The sequence below is a fragment of the Haemorhous mexicanus genome, chromosome Z (assembly GCF_027477595.1).
Source record: "Haemorhous mexicanus isolate bHaeMex1 chromosome Z, bHaeMex1.pri, whole genome shotgun sequence".
Lineage (NCBI taxonomy): Eukaryota > Metazoa > Chordata > Aves > Passeriformes > Fringillidae > Haemorhous > Haemorhous mexicanus.
In genome coordinates this window covers 36,857,095-36,877,126 of record NC_082381.1, presented here as the reverse complement: position 1 = coordinate 36,877,126, position 20,032 = coordinate 36,857,095, and the positions used below count along the sequence as shown (strand labels likewise).

At 41.9% G+C, this 20,032-nt stretch overlaps 1 protein-coding gene across 1 annotated transcript; it reads right to left on the bottom strand.

Annotated features, from left to right (window-relative positions):
* Positions 1-214: 214 nt before the first annotated feature.
* Positions 215-18,485, bottom strand: HSDL2 (hydroxysteroid dehydrogenase like 2). The gene is made up of 11 exons (XM_059873927.1): positions 18,411-18,485; positions 15,458-15,621; positions 14,948-15,046; positions 14,698-14,812; positions 9,787-9,890; positions 8,759-8,857; positions 3,743-3,937; positions 3,166-3,237; positions 1,641-1,829; positions 976-1,104; positions 215-514 (listed from the first exon to the last, which is right to left on the bottom strand). The coding sequence occupies exons 1-11, from the start codon at positions 18,425-18,427 to the stop codon at positions 402-404; spliced, it is 1,296 nt and encodes a 431-aa protein (XP_059729910.1). The 5' UTR covers positions 18,428-18,485; the 3' UTR covers positions 215-401.
* Between the last annotated feature and the right edge of the window lie 1,547 nt (positions 18,486-20,032).

The following is a 20,032-nucleotide window of genomic DNA, read 5'->3' as shown; positions in this document are numbered from 1 at the left end:
TAAGGCTCTGTTAAACTGACTACATTACTTCTACTCCTAAGCCAGCTTAGTAAATTTGGCATAGCACTTCTAGCACTGATCTGCAGCATGACATTTGCTCTACCCACCTTTTCCATGGGATATGTACACAATCAACTACATAGGAAAAAACTCAATTCAAATATCCTACATTGACCCACAGGAGCAGAAATAAAGAAAACACCTGGAATCTAAGTGCATTCTTGAGACAGAATTAGTTTAATTATGGACATCTTTTTAATGAGATTGAGTTATTTCTTCTTTAAAAACCTCATATTTTATCAATATTTTTTATACTGCATCAGAAAAACAATGACTAAAAATTTAAAACAGCATTGCAGTTATATATGAAAGGCCACTGTTGTGCTAGTATGGGTTTCCCCTCACAGTTTAGAATTAAGCTGTGAAAGCATCTTCTCAAGCTTTATTGCTAGTGCCATGTTTCCTTTAATCCTTAATCTTCCAGTCATGAAGGCCAGAGTTGGCTTTAATTTACCTAAAAAGAAAAAACAGAATCATCAGAATATCAAAAGAAATGGAAAAAGCCTTTACATGGGAAAACATAATGCCACCACAGTGAAACCTTAGCATCTATATTGCTACCAAGTCCTCCAGGTACAAGCAGTGCCCATTGAGGAGACGCTGCTCAGACTTGCGCAGAGCACAGGTCCAACGCATGGGCTGGATTCTTTCTGAAGATACACTGGCTGCTAAAATGTCGGTACCTGGTTAATAAAAGCAGTGTAACCTTTTGCACTCTTCCTGCTCACAGGACGCAGGAGTGCAGGAAAATCCAAGCGGTTCTTGCCTGCACTCTCCCCTCAGCCACAAAAACCTGAAAGCTCATCCAACCCCAGATCCCAAAGCCAGAAGGCTTTGTCCGCAGAGGCTTTTCTGGGACAGCTTTTCTGGCTTTCCCGGTACCTGCGTCCCTTGACAAAGGCCTTTGTCCCTCACCTGTGAACATCTTCACAAAGTCGGCACTCGACATGCTCATAACCACATCAGCTGTCACGGGAGGCTTCCCGAAGCCAGCGCTCCCACCCTCGCTCTTCAGGTCAATATACCAAGTGCCTCCACCATCGCCTGGACAGAGAGTGAAGCGAGGTGAGAAGGCAGCAAGGACTGCTGTGCCCTCCCTCTCCGTTGCCCCCGCCAGACAGGGCGGCCGTGCGCGGTTGCAGCGGTTCCGTGGCAGCCCGCACGCTGGCGGGCGCTCCGCAAGGAGTCACCTCTTGTCCCCCGTGACGCCCCGAGCACCACGGGCTGGGGCCACGGGCAGGAGAGCCCAGAGCCTGCGCTTTGCTCACAGAGCTGGCGGCAGCTGGTGCTTCTGCCGTGGCCCCGAGAGCGCCCTGACCGTGGCCACAGCAGCCCAGTGAGGGACAGAGGCAGCGCCGGGACAGCGGCAGCTTCCAGGGACAGAGGCAGCGCCGGGACAGAGGCTCCGCGCATGGCGGAGGGACAGCAGCTCCCGGGGCCTGCTCAAGCGGGCCTGCAGCAGGAGCGTCACACGGAACCGAACGGGAGCTGGTCTGCTTCGGGACCAGCTTCCAAAGTGTTTCTGTCTGAGAACACCCAGTGCCTTCTGCCAGGCAAGGCTGCACAAGCGATGGGCTTACCAGAGAGCTCAAACTGAAAGACACCCCGAGTACTTCTCACGTACTCTTCAGTCACTGCCCCTTGAATAACTCGGAACGTCTCTGCAACAGGACCCGATGGCGTGGCTGCAGTAGATTCCGTCTTAGCCTTGGCTGCATCTGCTCCTTCCTGCTGGGATCTGCTTAATTTCTTCTCCTCTTGGCCAGCACCTATGAGAAAGATTACTTTTCTCTTTCAAATGCAAACCACTTTAAAAATGAATGTAGAACCATAAGCAGAGAACTCCATTTGAAAAGATTTAAGCTTCAAAGTAGGGAAAGTGATTATTTTACCATTTCAGTATTAACACTGATAAAGTATGCTTTCTCCACCAGGAATCTGAATAGGTGTACATCGCTAAATGTAAGTCTGCAATAAATTTCGATTCCTGATAGATCAAAAGAAAAGCGAAAATAAAACCACAGCAAAATTCTAATTCTGACTGTTTTCAGTTCATTACAGATGCTCACACAACAGTTTTCTAATGTAATCCATACACTACTCCTGACAACATTAAAAATAAAAAATCAGTGACTTTAATAGCCACTGCTTTCATCTCAAAATACTTCTGTCTTGTCTATCTTGTAAAGAACATGGATATTTTCATAAATTCTTCTGCAATGGCTTCTAAGGTGGAACTAAATTTACTGCTTTGATCAGTGGCTTACTTCACCCCAATGAACAAGCACATTTAACAAAAAAGGAAAGCTTTTGCAATTTACAAAGCCAATTAAGAGGAACAGCCCCTTAAAATGCTGTTGAAAGTCTCTTAGGTGTCTTCATTATAAAAAAATATTAGGGTCTATTCTGTGAGTCCCTACAGAATAACCTGCACTGGGAGCCCAAGGAAGTAGCACCATCTGTCCCTGGCAGAATGGTCTTAGTGTGACTGCTCAAGGAGTACTTCCACCAGAAAGGAACACTTCCACGTTTGCCTCCTCTGCTCTGGCCTTATCCCTATTTTGACACTCCTATAAAAGCAGTTCAGCACTCTTAGTTGCCCTTCAAATTGACATAAACCAATTCTGAAAAAGAAAAAGCAATGCTTTTCTAAAAAAAATTCTACATTTCACCCAAGAGTTATTTTTAATGTGCAAATTGTGCACATTTCATGTAAGAAGCCACAGAGGCTTTATGTCATATTCTTTTGTATAAATGAGCAAGGAAAAGTAGATATTCCTGCAAAAGATGCTGTTTGCAGTCTAATTTCTTTTTCCAGCAATACTTACTTGTGACCTCCCTTCTACCACATTTCAGATGATTTAAAAAGAATTCTTCAAAATAATGCACTGACTTTACACCATGGAAGTCCTACATGAGGTATGATTTTTTTCCCCAGTTTTAACTACATAGTCACTTCCATAGATCTTACTCTTCACATGAGAAAAGGCTTTTTGCTAAAAAATCTTGAGTGGAGTCCAAATTCATAGGAGAGAGACCATTCATTATTGTGAAATGAAATTAATTATGGAAATTATGGACTTGTACACATGGTGCTTTCCCTACCATATCCTTCTTGCTTCATAGCTGTAGTGTCAATTTCAACATCTAAGAAGAAGTCAGGCATCAGAGGGTGACCTAAGAGGGAGGGAAAATGTAGTAATGAATCCAAGTAAATCAGATTTGCACAGTAAGAATCCATTTCATCTGAAACTACAGTCAAGTAGTACTGTCTCTCACTTTAAATTTGAAGGAAAAACATAGCATGAAGTAACACGTTTAGAATTTTGTTCATGAAAAATCTGACCTAGAAGGCTTCTAAGGCTGCAATGAAGAACATCAGAGAAGAAAAACATAAAAATCTATCTAATTATCTGTTAAATAGTAATATATACATCTACAGTGCAGCTAGGTTTTCTTCTCATTAAAGAAATTCTTAATTTAATTTAATAGACATTTAATTATTAAACTCTCAGTGGATCCATATGGCCTTTCTACTAAGGCATGTTCTCAAAGCTGAGGCAAAGCAACATTTTTTATAAACTAATTTAAGGACCCTAGGAAACAAAAGTGTATTAATATTCTCCATATATTCTTCCCTCCTTCTTGAACTTACTTCTCACCTTTAAAAGATGTCTTTTACCTGGTGCAATTGCATAAACATCAAAATCCTTAACTCCTTCTTCTCTCAGCAGAACTTCATCAATAATGAAGTTCCCTGTGAAAGTTTTTGGTTTTGTCAAGATGCAATATGCAGCATCTGCCAGGATGTCCGTTTTCCTGCACTGTTTTTCTATTCCAGCTCCTCCCAGCATATCCATAGCAGCTGTATGTATGGCTAGAAAATTTGGAGGGTAAGAAAACAAAGCTTTAACACTGATGACATGGAATTCTCATTTCTTTCACAGGTAAACAAACTTTTTTTCCTTTCAGGCAAAAGGAAACTCTAGAAGACAGAAGCTGTGAAATACTACCAATCGACAAACAATTAATTACAAGTAACAGTAAAAATCCATTAAACTATCACAGGAATCAAAAATGCTGGAACATTTTCTGACATTCACAACCCTCTACATATTTATCAGCCCACCAGTTTTCCACCAGTTGTTCAGAACATGAAAAACTAACAGGACAAGTTTTCCTCAAAGTGAATGTATGACACATCAGTTATAAAGAGGAATTAGCTTTGGTGATTATCACACTGAAAGTCTTGATGCTTAATTCCAGTCTTTCAATAACTCCCATGAGATACTAAAGTGTTTCCGAAGTTAATGAGGAACCAAATAACAAAACCTCACATTACATGTTCAGCATTTCACAGAAAGGCTGTGTTAGACCTAAGAATAAAATCCACATCTCCTAGGCTTCTGATTCTTTCATTAAGCAATTCTGTTACTTCTGTGCCATTCTACTAGTCTTCTTTATGTTTCTCTCATGGGAGCTACTGTAGAACTGTAGCATGTTGCTGTCTAAGTCTGTGATTTGCTCTTCCAGGCTGAGGTATCCATTCCATTTTTTTTTCATCCTATTCCATGAAAAGGCTGTCTGGTTGCAGCTTTTGACATTTGCCATCTTACTGTTTTTCCCTCGTATGTTCTGCTTCATTAGTTTTTCCCATCTGCTGTTTAAAACTCAATACTCTGCCCCCAAGTTCTGAGGCAGATTCACAAATCCTTTCCTACGTATCAGGCCAGAACATCAGGGAAGCAGAAAGATAAACCTTGAAGGATAAATTTTTCTCTTCCTTTCAGTGCTTCCATTCCACATGAAGTAACAGCAATTTCGATATACACATGATCCCAACATTCCTTAAATAGCAAAAAACATAGGCAGTGGGCAGGACATATGTATCTGAGCTGGATCATTCATCCACCTTTCAAAGTACATACTGGGAAAAAGGACCAAAGTTTTCAGCACTGGCCTGAGAACTTCTGTCCAAATGTTTCCTAGGAGAGTGCAGAAGTGTGTAAATGTCTCCCCAATGACTTCATTACATTAGTCTTCTGTGATGAGAATTAGCTTCTAGGTTTCATTTACCGTTAAGTAACTTCAGCTTTTTTTTTTCCAAATCAATTGAACTGCTATAAAACACACATCTAAATAAAAAGTGACAAATAGGTATACTGTACATACTTGTAGGTCTACCTAGGTCTTCTTCTCATCTTTAAGGAAGTCAATAAATTTGTCTTTTTTTCATCTTTTGAAGTGATATATGCCCAGCAAGATTTATTTGTTTTAATAGCTACCAACAGTGCAGAGAATGTTTTTGTCAAATGCTATGATGAAATTTATCAAGTTCTCTTAACTTAAATATATTTATTCTGAGGATTCATTAAGCTGCTTACTTTCCCTGTCCCACAGGTTGGTCACTTCTCTGTTACTGTTCACTATTATTTTTCTGAGCACAGTCACACTATCTGCACAGATTGAAGCAAAGAGGTTTCAAACAGTACTGCCTCATAGTCCGGCTGCACATTATTACATTAACTTCGTATAGAGGGATGTGGGTTTGCCTCTAATGCACATCAATAGACTTCCAGTTCTGTCCCAGGACACCTGTATTATCCTCTGCTCTCTTTGTGATGGGATTGCCCCTTGCCCGTTTGACAGATGTCCTCCTTCACTTTTAGATAAATGGAGAACTCTGGCATCTTAGTACCAACACACCTTCATGTGTTTAAAGCATCAGATTAATGAACCGATCCTGGCATCCATACTAACACTGAGGGTAAACACATTTGTATGAGATAATAGTGGCCTCTTAAATTAGGAACTTTGCAACTGTATTTCAGATACCCTGGAAGTCTGTAACACTGCCTCCCTGGATGTTCACAATAAGGAAGTTAACTTTCTCACTTTAAGAAGATAAACCTTTCAAAAGCACATTTTTTTTGTACTCACACATGATATTTTTGAATTCACACATGATATTTTATACTTTGTCAAAACAGTTTTCATGGAGGCATCATTTCTGCAAATGAAAAGCTCTGCTTGTATACCTTTGATTTTAGAAAAAACTTAATTACTTTTATTTCTTTGCAGCATCTCACATAGATAAATCTTTCGTTTAAGAAGCATTTATTAGAATAGATACTGTTTTCATCTGCAAATTGAATCTTCCTGCTCTTCCAAGCCCCATGTTCTGCAGGATCCTGTGGGGAACAAGTATCAGCTGCACTCTGTAACCAGAGTGTTCTGTATGGGTATGTTACCAAGGACACAGTGGAAACTAATGCTCAAGAGGAAGATACAACTGTATTTGGTTTGGGTTTCCCACTTCCCCACATTAAGAATGTCAGATTTTACAGAAGCTTTATTAACAGCACCAATAGACATTCTTTAATACCAGACCATATCTGAGACACAGGTACTACTACTGATTCTTGGAAGGCTGCAGCATAAGATAAAACTATAAAGAAATAATGTATTCAACTATGCAACGTAAGACTTAATGTAACATGCTTCTAAAGTTAGCTGCCCCTCTGAAAAAACTTCCTTTGTGGAAGGGGTGGAGAAATTCTCACAGGTTCATTTTGGCCCCTGCCATTATTTTGCAGATCAAATTATTGAGGTGGGTGTGGGACACAGCCATGTTGCAAAATAAATACCTATTATAACCAGCTGGTCTCTGTAGAAAAAAATTCTTTAGCTTTTAACAGGACCCATAAAGCCATTGATTCATTTCCACAATAGTAGTAGATGCTTTTTCCAGCACATCCAGAATAAGAAAGCTGTGGAGAATCAGCATAATGTGTCTATACAGCATATGAACGTGTGCACTTACAGAAGACACAGGCAATCTTGTAACACCCTCTTCATGAAAAAATAAGTTAAATTAGCTGTCTGCAGTTTCATACCATGTCTCTCCATCTGAATGAGATAATCTGAATTAATTCCTTTACAATCCCTAACTTTCATAGGCAATATACATTGTTAAATCAATGACCAAAAACCACACAATGGTAGGTAGAAGGTCACCTCTGTTAATGAGAAACCAAGTTACTCCCACTTACTGGATTCTGAGGGGACATAAAACCCATTTAGCAGTGTCATTTTTGCCAAAGACAAGACAGAGGGGATGGGTGGATCTAGGGAGCTAAAGACCAAGAATCAGGTTTCATGGTTCTATTCCAAATGACATAGATACTGGGAAATCTCCATTGAAAATTTTTGAGGTTTTTTTGGGGTACTCAAGAAGCAAGTATGTGGAAACAAGTGCATATTTCTTTTAACTGCCTCAGAAATAAAAAAATACAACACACAATTGAAACCTGAAAGGTGAACTTTGACTCCACCATGAGGCGATCCATATTCTTAAGTTATGCATGTAGTTGCCTTCAATACATCACAGATGAAGACCTTATTGTCCTTACTGTCCTAAAACAGTACAGGTTTTGTGATGATATAATTATAATGAACGATATAATTATAATTTTAAAAGTAAATCCCTTGCCAAAATATTTCTGTGGGTAGAACTCACAGAGTGAGCAGAACTATGAGACATCCATTTACTGCAAGTATTTCAGATGCAAGCATCCAGACCAATGAAAAAGGACTAAGTCTGTCAGGCACAACAACCCAGCTGTTCAACTGATGATCACCTACCATATTCAAGCAGAGAAATTTGGCTGATTTTGTTGGAAATAGTTAAGTTTTCCTCACATTTCTCACCTTAGAGAAAGTATAGCAGACAGTTCCAGTTCCCACTAAAAGTTAAGAGGGGCCTGCAATTCCTAACAGCAAAACATTGAAAAGTGTCTGTGTACAAACACTTCTTAAACTGGAGCACCATCCTCAGAAGAGGATCTTGGTTCATATCTTTATCTCCTCTTCCTTCTTCCTTCCTTGCACTCTTTAAGGAAATAAACACTGTTGTAATGTTTTCTAATACAATGACTGGGCTTACACCACTAAGGGGCAGGATTACCCTCTGTCTGGTATCGATTTTAACACTCAGTATAATTTCTGCCCATAAATGTATTTGGGAAAAAGAGACTGGTCTCCTTGGCAAACAGCTGGCCAAACCTCAAACAGCAGTCCTTATCCTCACTGACCCACACAAAGCAAACTGAAGCTAACACAACATGGGAGCATTGAGCTGTTCTTCCAGAGAGCTCTTTAATTTCTTGTCATTTGCAATCAGATGGTTCTGTGAACAGCTCTTCACAGAATTGCACTGTGCCAAAACTTCTAGGAACAGACCTTTTAAAAATTATTTCCACATGTACAGAGGTATCTATCTTGTCAGTAAGCTCCCGCAGTTTAACTAACAAGGAATTCTAAATAGTACTACATACACAGATGTTCAATACCCACTCATTAAAGCACAAAATTCTTTTTGTGATTCTGTCCAAACCAAAACACTGGGTGCATCAGAAAAAGCACAGGCAAGCCAAACACTACACACACACGTCAACTGTGTGGTTTTAAACTAGATGAAAAAGCGTTTAGATCAAAGTGACAACAGTCTAGAGAGAACTAGCAATGAAAACCAGAACCCATAGAGGACGAAGAAATATAAAAGAACTGCTCAATCACTTCAATCTATTCCAGAAGAAGTCTGAAGTACATTCAGTGTCAAATAAAACAAACTTTAGCAGACTAAATACAGAAAGTCAGTATTTCAGTATTACTAAAAAAAAACATAACAAAAACTTACCTGTTTTAGGCCATAAAGCATTGACAGCAACTTCTCCTCTAAATTCTTCTGCCATTCCCAAGACACACATGGACATCCCATATTTAGAAATGGTATAAGCTAAGACAAGAAGTGAAAAAACAAAAAAGCTTAGACTCTATGTGAAATCCTAATTTTAATTATGAGAGGAAGATAAAACAGATAACTGGTCCACATGGAAAATTCAGGGCTTTCAAAAAAAACAGTACTGTCCTAGAGTCAAAATCTCTCCCTTCTACCTGCCATCTCCAACAGCTACAAACCATAGTCTGTCATCTTTTCACTGCAAACAAAATGAAAACTACACTTCTTTTTGTTTTGTTCTGCCAAAAAGAAATCTGAAGCCTAGCTGCATGGTGGATTTTGTCATGCTTTTTATGCAGGCTACACTGACAAGAGTGATCAATTTTTTTTAAGATGCCTAAGGCATAGTAGCTGTTAAAGACCAAACTAGAATCCTATAGACAAAAAAAGTGGGGAAGAGGAGTTCTGTATCCCTGTTACCTATCTGCTTTGAGAATGGAAACTTTCTTGGAGAAAGAACTGGAGTTTAACATGACAAGTGTCCAAAATGGAACGGTTTTGCTATAGTTTTAACATGAGCAACACTAATTTCAAGATAACATGGAGTTCTTTTTCCACCTCAAAATAATTTCCCGAGCTTTATCCATACTAAAAACCCAGGAAGATGAATCAGTAAGAAAATTAATTTTGGGTTTCAGTCTCTATTTGGAGCGGAAAATATGTAGTCCTAACAATTCCCATAGAAAATCACAGACTTACCCTAAAAACAAAAAGGATGGATAATGCCTTGGAACATGCCCTGCATTTTCCCACAAAACAATTTCTTGTAGGTCAGGTACAAAATGCTTTGAGGAACCATTAGTGCCAGTCTATATGCAGTGCTAAAGATACAAGATCTGGCATTTTGCACTGGCACTACTGCACACTTCAGCAGGTACTTACATGTTTCTCACAAAATAGCAATAAAGGCTCTGAAAGCTACTCACCACAATGATTTTTGAACCACATGGGATTCAGATTCATTGGTGGACTAAGGTTCAGGATATGCGGGTTCTTACTCTTCCTCAAGTGGGGAAGACATGCTTTAGACCTGAAAGATAGATTCAGACATATCAGTCACCTCTTATTTTATGGAACACCAATAATTACAGTAAAAACAATACTAGTAGACCAGTATTTTCACAACAGCCCAAGACAAAGCCTCTTTTCATATCAAGCATTTAACTGATGTAAAGAACAATAAAAAAATATCTGTTGCAGATCACTTATCTCAGGCCTAGTATTCATTCCTGCAAACTGGACCACATTCTCCAACCAGTGCATCAGCTTTGAAAAAAGCTAATTTTACAGATACTCAGAAGCCATAATCTCCTTGTAATAGTTCTGGTAGCAGCAACAAAACACTCTAAGGCAACAATCAAAATTAACAATGCAGAGCATCATGTAGTCATAAAAATATTCTCTTCTGATCCCATACCTATTCCCTCTTTAAAACCATGTTGAAGAAATAATACTGCATAGCAGAATGCTATTACAAATATTCCAAAGCAAACTAAATCCCTATTCTCTTCTAAGAGATTTGTATTTTGAATTTATACATCTCTGTAAATTGGAACTTGTATTTTATAGAAACTATCTTTTGACTTCACTTCTAGCACTAGGGCACATGTTTATGTTTTATCTCAGCTTGAGATTTTTTAATCAAGCTTCACAGGGTGAAAACATCACCACATTAGTGAACAACTTTTCACATATTCCAACAGGACCCACACACACTCTCAGCCACAAAGAGAACAACTTCAACAACTTCAATAGCAAAATCACCATAGCAGTAAAGTGATTTACCACCTCCTTAACTGTCCTGGAGTCTCAACTCTTTTCAGTGGCAGGTTCACTAACACATGCCTCAATTTCTTAATGCATAGGAGCCAAGAAACTTAACTGCTATTATTGAAACTTGGTGGGATAAATCCCATGACTCATCTGCAACCATTGATGCAGCCTGATCAGAAGGGACAAGGGAGAAAGGAGAGATGGAGGGGCTGCCCTCTACATCAAGAAGTGCATTGAGTGTGATGAGCCATCTCTGAAGAACAACCTGTGAACTAAAGAAGAGCAACAATGAGCAGGTAAAAGCCTGTGGGTAAGAAACAGAGACTGAGACAGCAAAAGGGAATCTTGTGGTTGGTGTTACTACAGGTCCCTGACCAAGAGGAGCCTATTGATGAGACCTTCTTGCTCCAGCTACAGAAAGGATCATACTCACAGGCTCATGTCCTGCAGGGAGATTTCAGACATCCCAGTGAAGCAAAGCAAACTGTAGGTAATCCAACAGATTCCTGGAATGCATGGAGCATAACTCCTTAACCCAGGTAATAACCCTACCAGAAGGGATGTCATTCTGGACCTGATGGTCACAAACCTAAGTGAGCTAATCAGGGACATCACAATGGGAGACAGCCTGGGCTGCAGTGATCATGCACTGGTGGAGTTCACAGTTTGGAGGGAAACAGGTCAGGCAAAGAGCAAAGTCAGTGCCCTGAGCTTCAGAAGAGTAAAATTCTAGTTCTTCAATGAGTTAGTAGGAATCCTTGTAACACTGCCTTCAGAAACAAGGGAGCAGAACAGAACTAACCAGTGGAGACAAGGAAAAAGTATCCTATGAAGAATATAGGGGCACAGACCTGTTGTACACTTTTGGGGTCAGGAAAGCCAAAGTGAAGCTGGAGCTGAACTTTACAAGGGATGCAAAGAATAACAAAAAGGGCTTCTACAGATTCGTCAGTCAGAAGAGGAAGGCAAAGAAAGTGTATACACATACACCCTGGGATAAGCAAGGCTGGAACACTGGTAGCAACTGAAGACAAGAAGGCTGAGGGGCTCAACAACTTTTTTTGCCTCAGTCTTCAATGGCAACTTCTCTTCCCACACCTGTTAAGTAGATAGACAGCAGGATAGGGATTGGAGGAGCAAAGTGCTTTCCACTTTAAGTGAAGAAGAGGATTCTGACTATCTGAGGAGCCTGAACATACACAAGTCCATGGGGCCTGATGACATGCACTTCACAGTCCTGAGGGAATAGGCTGCCAAGCCACTCTCCATATCTAAAAAATTGTCGAAGCAGGTGAAGACCCAAGTGTCTAGAAAAAGGGAAATGTACCAATGTTTAAAATTAAAAAGGGTGGACAGGAGAACCCCAGGAACTACCAACCTGTCAGCCTCACCTCCATACCTGGGAAGATCAGGGAACAAAACCTTCTAGAATAAGGAGGTGATCCTAGGACAGGGAGGTGATTTGGGACAGTCAGAGGGTCTTCACCAGGGGCAAGTCCTCCCTGATCAACCAAAGGCTTTCTACAATGGAAGGACTACACCAGAGGTCAAGGGTAGCACTACAGGTGTCATTTACTCCGTATAGCTTTAGAGAAGGTTCCTTACAACATCCTTCTATATAACCTGGGGAGAGAAGATTTGACGGGCAGACTGTTCAGCGGATAAGAAATTGTATGGACAGCGGCATCCAGAGGGTGGTGGTCAATGGCTCAGAGTCCTGATGGACATCAGTGATAAGAGCTGTCTCTCATGGGTGGGTATTGGGACCAGTGTTAGTCCATGTCTCAATCAATGACACAGATGAAGGGATCAAGTGCACCCTCAGCAAATTTACAGATGATCCCAAATTGAGTGGTGCTGTAGACACCACTGAAGGTCAGGACACCATCTGGAGGAACCTGGAAAAGTTTGAGAAGTGAGCACATGGGAATCTCGTGAGGTTTAACAAGCCCAGGAACAAGGTGCTGCACCTGGGTCAGGACACTCCCAGTATCAACACAAGCTGGGGGATGAATGGATGGAGAGCAGCCCTGTGAGCAGGACTGGGGGCTGCTGGTAGATGAGAGGCTGGACATGACCCAGCCATGAGCATTCACAGCCCAGACAGCCAAACGTGTCCTGGGCTGCATCCAAAGCAGCATGGGGAGGGAGGGGATTCTGTTCCTCTGCTCCGCTCCAGTGAAAGCCCACCTGGAACCCTGCATCCAGTTCTAGGGTCCCAGCACAGGAAGGACATTGGACTTTTAAGGTAACTCCAGAGGAGGCCACCAAATTGATTAGAGGGATGGAACAGCTCTCCTGCAAGGACAGGCTCAGAATTATTCTGCCTGGAGAAGAGCAGGCTCTGGAGTCACGTTACTGCAGCCTTCCAGTACCTAAAGGGGCTACAGGAAGGTGGGAGAGGGACTTTCCACAAGGGCATGGAGTGAGAGAACAAGGGAGGATGGCTTTAAATTGAAAGAGGGTGGGTTAAGATTAGGTATTAGGAAGAAAGTCTTTACTCTGAGAGTGGTAAGACATTGGAACATGTTGCCTAAGAAACTGTAGATTCAAGTGTTCAAGGCCAGGATGGATGGGCTCTGAGCAACCTGGTGTATGGCAGGTATCTCTGCTCATGGTGGGGGCTTGGAAGCAGACAATGTTTTAAGGTCTCTTCCAGCCCTTGGAAGTAGATAATGTTTTAAGCTTTCTTTCAGCCCAGTTCATCCCACAATTTAATAATTCCATGATCCTACGTCAACAGTTATACTCTGTAAGGGGAATCTTTCCTAGTACTGCCTCTACACAGGCAAAAAATCCACACCTTTTTTTTTAAGCTATTGAAATTTTCTGAACATTAAACTGAAAGTAGGTCTCTACATTACAATCAGAATCAACATACAAAGCAAGGAGAAAAAAGGGCAAAAATGCTTCACTAGGTTTTCTCAAATGAGAATTACAAAAACAATGACAAAGACCATTCCCTTGAGAGACATTGGTTTTTCTTATGCTTCTCCCCTTCCAGCACACAGAACGTGATTTTTAATCTTTTCAAGATAGAACAGGACCAAAAATACACTTTAAGAATTCCCCATTAATTTGGAATAGCTAGATTTAACATCAAGGAAATCCCTGCTGCTATTGGGTGGGGAGGAGAAGATGGAACTTGCCACAGCAATACAGTTGAATCCATTCAGCAATTTATGAAGAGATGGCAAAAAAATCTTTGTGCTGATCTGCACAAAGAAGAATGACAAACTGTTCTAGATTGGAGGATTGGACTAGATGACCTTTAAAGGTGCCTTCTAACCCAAACTATTCTATAATTCTGTGGTAATAGTTTGATACAAAACTTTCTGATCACACCAAGCAACATCTGAATTTAGAGAATCTCCATCATCTTACGGGTTTTTTAATAAACCCTGTGAAAATCAAAGTCTTCATTTTAAGACAGTGCATTAAATGACATTCTATAAATGTAACGATGACTCAACCTGCTAAATCCACCTCCTAACATTTGCAAAATAAGGAACCCAGGAATTGTGAAATCAATTCCTGGTATGTTCATTTAAATAAATAATAGAATTGATAAGCTGAAAGTAGGTGGAGAACACTTTGGATCATGAAGTTACATCTTTAACATTTCTCTTTTAAGTATGGTGAGTTATACAACATTTCTCAAGATGAGAAAGAAGCTTAAGAGAAGAAAACTGACAAGTAAGATATTGACTTGATGTATGCAAAAATTTAGTTATTTTGCTTGAAATGAAAGAGCATCAGCATTTAACAAAGCCAAGCTGGAGCTTCATTTGAAACAAATTACTTTTTTCATCCTACATGCAGGGAGTGGCTTGTGAACATTTAATGACTTCAGTAGTAAGTCTGTTTACTCCAACTAGTAAATAATTCTTGGAAATATTAATTCAAATCAGTTGACCAATAACTGAGCAATTTCCTGTGAGCACATGCAGAATATCTGCACTCAAATTCTAGGGCAGCAAGACAGCTACAGAATTTCTCAGAAAAACTGAAATAACATCATACATTCTGTTACAATAGCTTTGCTTCCTTCTCTCAGTACTTACGTAAGATAGGTTCCTCGTACATTGACATCCATCATGAGATTGACTTTCTTCGTTGCTGTTTCCAAAGTGCCCGTCAAAGAGATGGCGCTTGCATTATTCACCAAAATATCAATCCCTGGTTTTAAAGTAAGCCATTTCACATTAGCATTTAAAGAAAAAAAAAAAAGAAGAGTAAGGCAGGCACTTCTTTTTTCTCTTTGTTTGAACAATCTGCCTGTTAATGCCTGCCTTCTCCCATGCCTTAACTTACCTCCAAAAGTCTTCACAGCTTTCTCCACAGCATTAATGATTTGCTGTTCTTCTCTCACATTAACAATGCATGGCAAAGCCTTTCCTCCAGCTGCTTCAACTGCACAATTAAAAAATTAAACATTTAAAAATTTGCTCTCAGATGGGACAACTAACATGAACCTTCTGAGAACCTCTCAAGCAATGACACACTTCAAGAAGGCACTGAAAATCACACTCTCAAATTGTGACCTTTTAACATGTCATATGAGGAACAGGGAAGCCAAAACAATATCTTAACACTGCAAATGTTGATTTCATACATCTCAAGTAGCATAGCATTTTGACATGTATATACGCACATCCATCTTCATTACAGTAACATTACAGCTTTCCTGGGAGGCAAGAGAAGCACTAAGCATATTTTAGTAAAGGTGAACTCGAACAAAGAGTCTATGCATTTTTCCACTCAGGTACAGTAATTAAGCAAGGGTATACACCCAGTTGGGCACCTTCATTTGTTACAACTTACTTTCTTCTGCAGCAGTGTAGATAGTCCCCGGAAGAGTAGGATGGGGCTCAGCTGTCTTGGCAGCTATCACAATGTTGGCACCATCCTTGGCAGCTTTCAAAGCAATGGCCTTGCCGATGCCCCGGCTCGCGCCTGTGATGAAGAGAGTGCATCCTGCCAGTTTCCTATAGGTGAAGGGGGAAGTGGACAGTAAAGAAGAGAAGAATAAAGCAGAAGCTGCTAATTATTTGACTTTTATCAGACTCTAAGGGCAAATGTAATTAGCACAGTCTCCCAGCCAGAAAAACGCCTTCATCCTTGTACTAAGAAAACAGCCCGAAGAACACAAAAGGGATGGCTACAGCTACAGAGAAGTACCACTGATGTATGAGCACATCCCAAGTTTGCAAACACTATAAAGAATGTTACCCAGTTACATTTCTCCCTTTTTCTAAAAAGATCCAACATACTGTTTTACAACACAGCAGCTATGTTCTGCAACAATGGAAAAGGAGTAATTTGTAAAAACAAAATGCCAGTTTCCAACAGGATAACACACCTACACAGATCTCTGAATTCTATTAACCACAGTGCTCTAAACACAAAAAACTGATGTCTCAATATGGTATAAAGTACCAAGTCTGGAACCACAGCACCATATGCAAATGACAAAAGCTTTATTTTCAGAAATGGCAATTCTTCTCTTAAATCTTTTATACACAACAGCTTCCCAGTAACTGTGTGTAGTTCAACGGGTTGTCCCATAAACAGGTCCAATCAACTTAGAGAAACCATGAAGTTTTAAAGTCTAAGAAGGATGTCTGGCTAACATAGTATCATTGCATTTTTGAAAAGAGAAATACCAACTCCACAAACATATTCAATGATAAAGCCTTTTAGACAACAGATATCCATATGAAGGAATGAATGTATGTTTCAGTGCTCCACATAAAGGCTGTGTTTCTTTATGTAACACTGTAGCAAAAACCAGGAGGTTCAGGTTTCTAACTTCAGTTGGAGAATTCATCTAAACTCTGTGCATCAGTGACTTCACTTTTTACTCGCATCACAAATGTTACAAAAGCTTACACTCTGAGTTTCCATTAGTTTTCCTTTCAGACTGGGCCAAACTTAGTATTGTTTCTCCCCCTCTGGTGTCAGATGCGTTTTTTCCCCTCTAATCTGAGCACATCCATCTCTTAAATGCTCTCTAGGAGGATGTTTGCTTCAAAAGGCAGAAAATTGGAACGGGGAAGAAAGGGGGAGATGCCTCTTCCCCTGCAGAGGCAAGGCTAGGCATCTACAGGATCTCAGAAAGTCAACCATGTCCAGAAGATGCCATTTCAAACAACTTTTATCTGCAAAATCTTAAAGTGTCTTAGAAAGGCACAGGAAGAAAAATATCTAAACAGAAGAGTGAACCACAAAAAACTACTGATGTGAATTCAGTCACACACACAGCAAGGAAAGTGCAACTGTGGAATACAGAGTCAAAGTGTAGATGTCAGTGAAGTAAGGCCAGAATCTAGTTTCTACCTTCAACCAACCAGTAAGAGGTCAGCACCTCAGTCATGGAATTCACCTTAGTCACAAAAGAGGTAAATGGGGTCCAGCAGGAGGCAGCTCTGGAGGAGAAAAGAGCAGAGAAAAGCTGATGGGGCTTTAAGCCCTGCCTGGGGCTGGAGTGATCTACTCAGGAAGCCAAGAAGGTGTATCAGAGACTAGCAGGGCTATGCAGGAAACTTGTGACTTAGCTCCCAAGAAAAGTGTCATACAGGGAGTGGGTGCAAAGACAGGCCACAAATAAGGAATTAGAAGCATTACCAGGGCACATTGGGGTGGAGTCAGGAAAATCAAAGTTCACCTGCAGCAGAAGCTTGTGAAGGGCATCAAAAGTTTAGAGATTTCTGCTACACTGGTAGGAAAAGCAGGCCCTTAAGGGAGTGGGTGAATACAAGTCTTTCAAAACTGTCATAGTACTTTTGCTTCATATTTAAGACATGATGTTATGATCTGGATGCATGTGCAACCTGACAGGTAAAAACTAGTTGGTTGCTCAGGGTCAGAGGATGGTGGTTGGTTAGTCATATTCGCAAGACTAAGGATTTATTTCTTAATTCACTAGGCAGCCCAGTAGTTTAAAGTTCTGAAAGCATATCTGCCTGGCTAAAATTTCTTATGACCTGCATTGTGAGGGTCACATCTGCATCACTTCCATTAAGAGCTGAACTCTGCTAATAAGACAGAAAACATCAAGTTCGCATCTGTGCCCTACAAGCTTGAAAAACAAGATTGGTTCCTTTCTCACCACAGATAACTGCCAATAAAGACCTTCAGGTCACATCAGGGACACTTATAATGGCTTACACAGATGTTAGGAATTTAATAATCCTCTTTATAACACACAGGAAAAAATAATAAATTATCTTCCCAGCTGTTATCTGAAAAGCCAAAATCCACAAAATACCTCTAAATTAAGATCCTGTACAGGGAAGAAAATTTGGCTGTCATGTAAGACAGTAGTAGAAGACTATAATACTATACAACAATAACAAAAATAATAACAAAAATAGCAACAACAACAATAGTAGTAGTAATAAGTTATTATACTTTAATAAGAAGGTTCCATAATAAATTACTGATTCACTGCCTAATTTACATTAAACTCCTCCAGTAACTGTTTCCCTTGCAAAAGGCACTGTTCAAGCCCCTATACGACCGAACTGCTCGTCCCAGGGCTCCGGTGCTGCCCGGGGCCCCTCGGCCGGCTCTGCCCCACAGGCCGGCGCGGACACGCGTGTCCTCCGCTACAACTCCTCGCCCTCGGCCGGCTGCGAGTCCCGCACGCCCCGCAGGGCGACAGCGCTCGGGGGTGTCCAGCGAACCCCCCGGCGGCCGCCGGCCGTAGCCCGCCCGCTCCGAGAGCCCCTGGAGGGCGACGCAGCCCCGTCCCGCCGCGGCGGGGACACCTTACCCGGTGTTGGGCAGCATGGCGGCGCGGGGCGGCCGGGCCAGGGCCGGGCCGGGGCAGGGCCGAGCCGGGGCCGGGCCGGGGCCGCTGCGCAGCCGCTACGGCCGTTCGGGGCGGGGCAGGGGCCGGGGCCGTGGGCCGGGGCCGGGGCCGGGGCCGGGGCCGGGGCCGTGGGCTCGGGGATGCGAGCTAACCTGAGACTGGAGAAAGGCCTACGCGGGATGAAGGGTGGGTCTGGAAGGCTTTCGGTATCCTTTCGTTCTCCGCCGTGTGTGTGAAATTTTGCTTTGGTCTCCTGCCAATTGCACTCGAATCACTGGAGATTTGCCTCCATCTCATCTTCTGGAGTGCTGTGTTACAGTTCGGGGCTCCTCAGGACAAGAGAGACAGGGAGCTACTGGAGTCAGTCAAGTGGAGGAGCACAAAGGTGATTTGGGGCCTGGAGCACTTCTCTTCCGAGGGCAGACTGCGGGAACTGGGCCTGTTCAGTCCAGAGATGAATGCAAGGGGGATCTCCTTAATGCATATGAATGTCTCTCAGGTGGATGCCAACACTGTAGTGCCAGGCTATTTTCAGTGGTGCCCTGAGACAGAATAAGAAGTAGTGGCCATAAACCAAACCACAAGAATTCCACTGAAACATGGTAAAGAACTTCTTTGTGTTGAAGGTGGCAGAGCACTGGAACAGGCTGCCCATGGAGGCTGTGTCATTTGCGCTAGGTCACCCTGCCTTGACAGGGTGGTTGGAGTAGATAATCTCCAAAGGTCTCTTGCAACTCTAATGATTCTATGATTCCCTGTTTATTAGATAGCCTGCAGTAGGATCCTGTGTCTTTGTTCACCCAGCCACACCTAATCTGTCCTTCATCCTCTCCCCTAGTACCTCTCTTATTTCACAATAACTTCAAGGTCAGCCCTCCTCCGTGCCCTTCACATGTAACTTTTCCTCGTCCTCCCTCTGCTGCCCAGTGAAGACTCTGACTTCCTCCCGTCCTTGCCATCCTGACCACCTCTTACTGCGGTTAGCAAATCTTCCACCAGGTTCTGCCTTTGGGTTGTGTTTCCCCTTTCAGCTCCCACTGAGATTCTTTGCAGTACCCTGAGAGGGCTTCACTGAGAGCTGATGGCAGAAGGGGAAATCACCTGGTAGGTCTGAACTTGCTGGAAGAATTGAGACAGATGGTTTTACTGACTTCAGCAGAAATCACAGTGAGCCCTGAGCAGATGAACTAGTCTGTGTATTAATATAATGGTGGTTCTTGGTTCCCTTCACTGCAGTTCACAGTGTTGCAGGGCTGCAGACTCCTGCATGACTGAGGTGCGAGCAGGCTAAATGGGCCAAGGGCTGTCTGAGCACTTTCCATCTGTGATGTCTTCCATAACACCTGCTTTGGCGGAGTTGACATCCTGCACAGATGGAAGTGATAGTGTTTTGCTAAGATCTTCAGGCATGCTTTTCCTTCATTCTCCCTGCAGCCACTCGGCCCAAATGACCAACGCACAGTTTGACTGCCATAGCAGCATACCCAAGCTGTAAGCCTCGTGCCTGCGGTGTTCTCCATGGAAATGAGCTATAGTGGCTGTGTGTAGAGAGCTGCCTTTCACCTATGTTCACAGGTACCTGC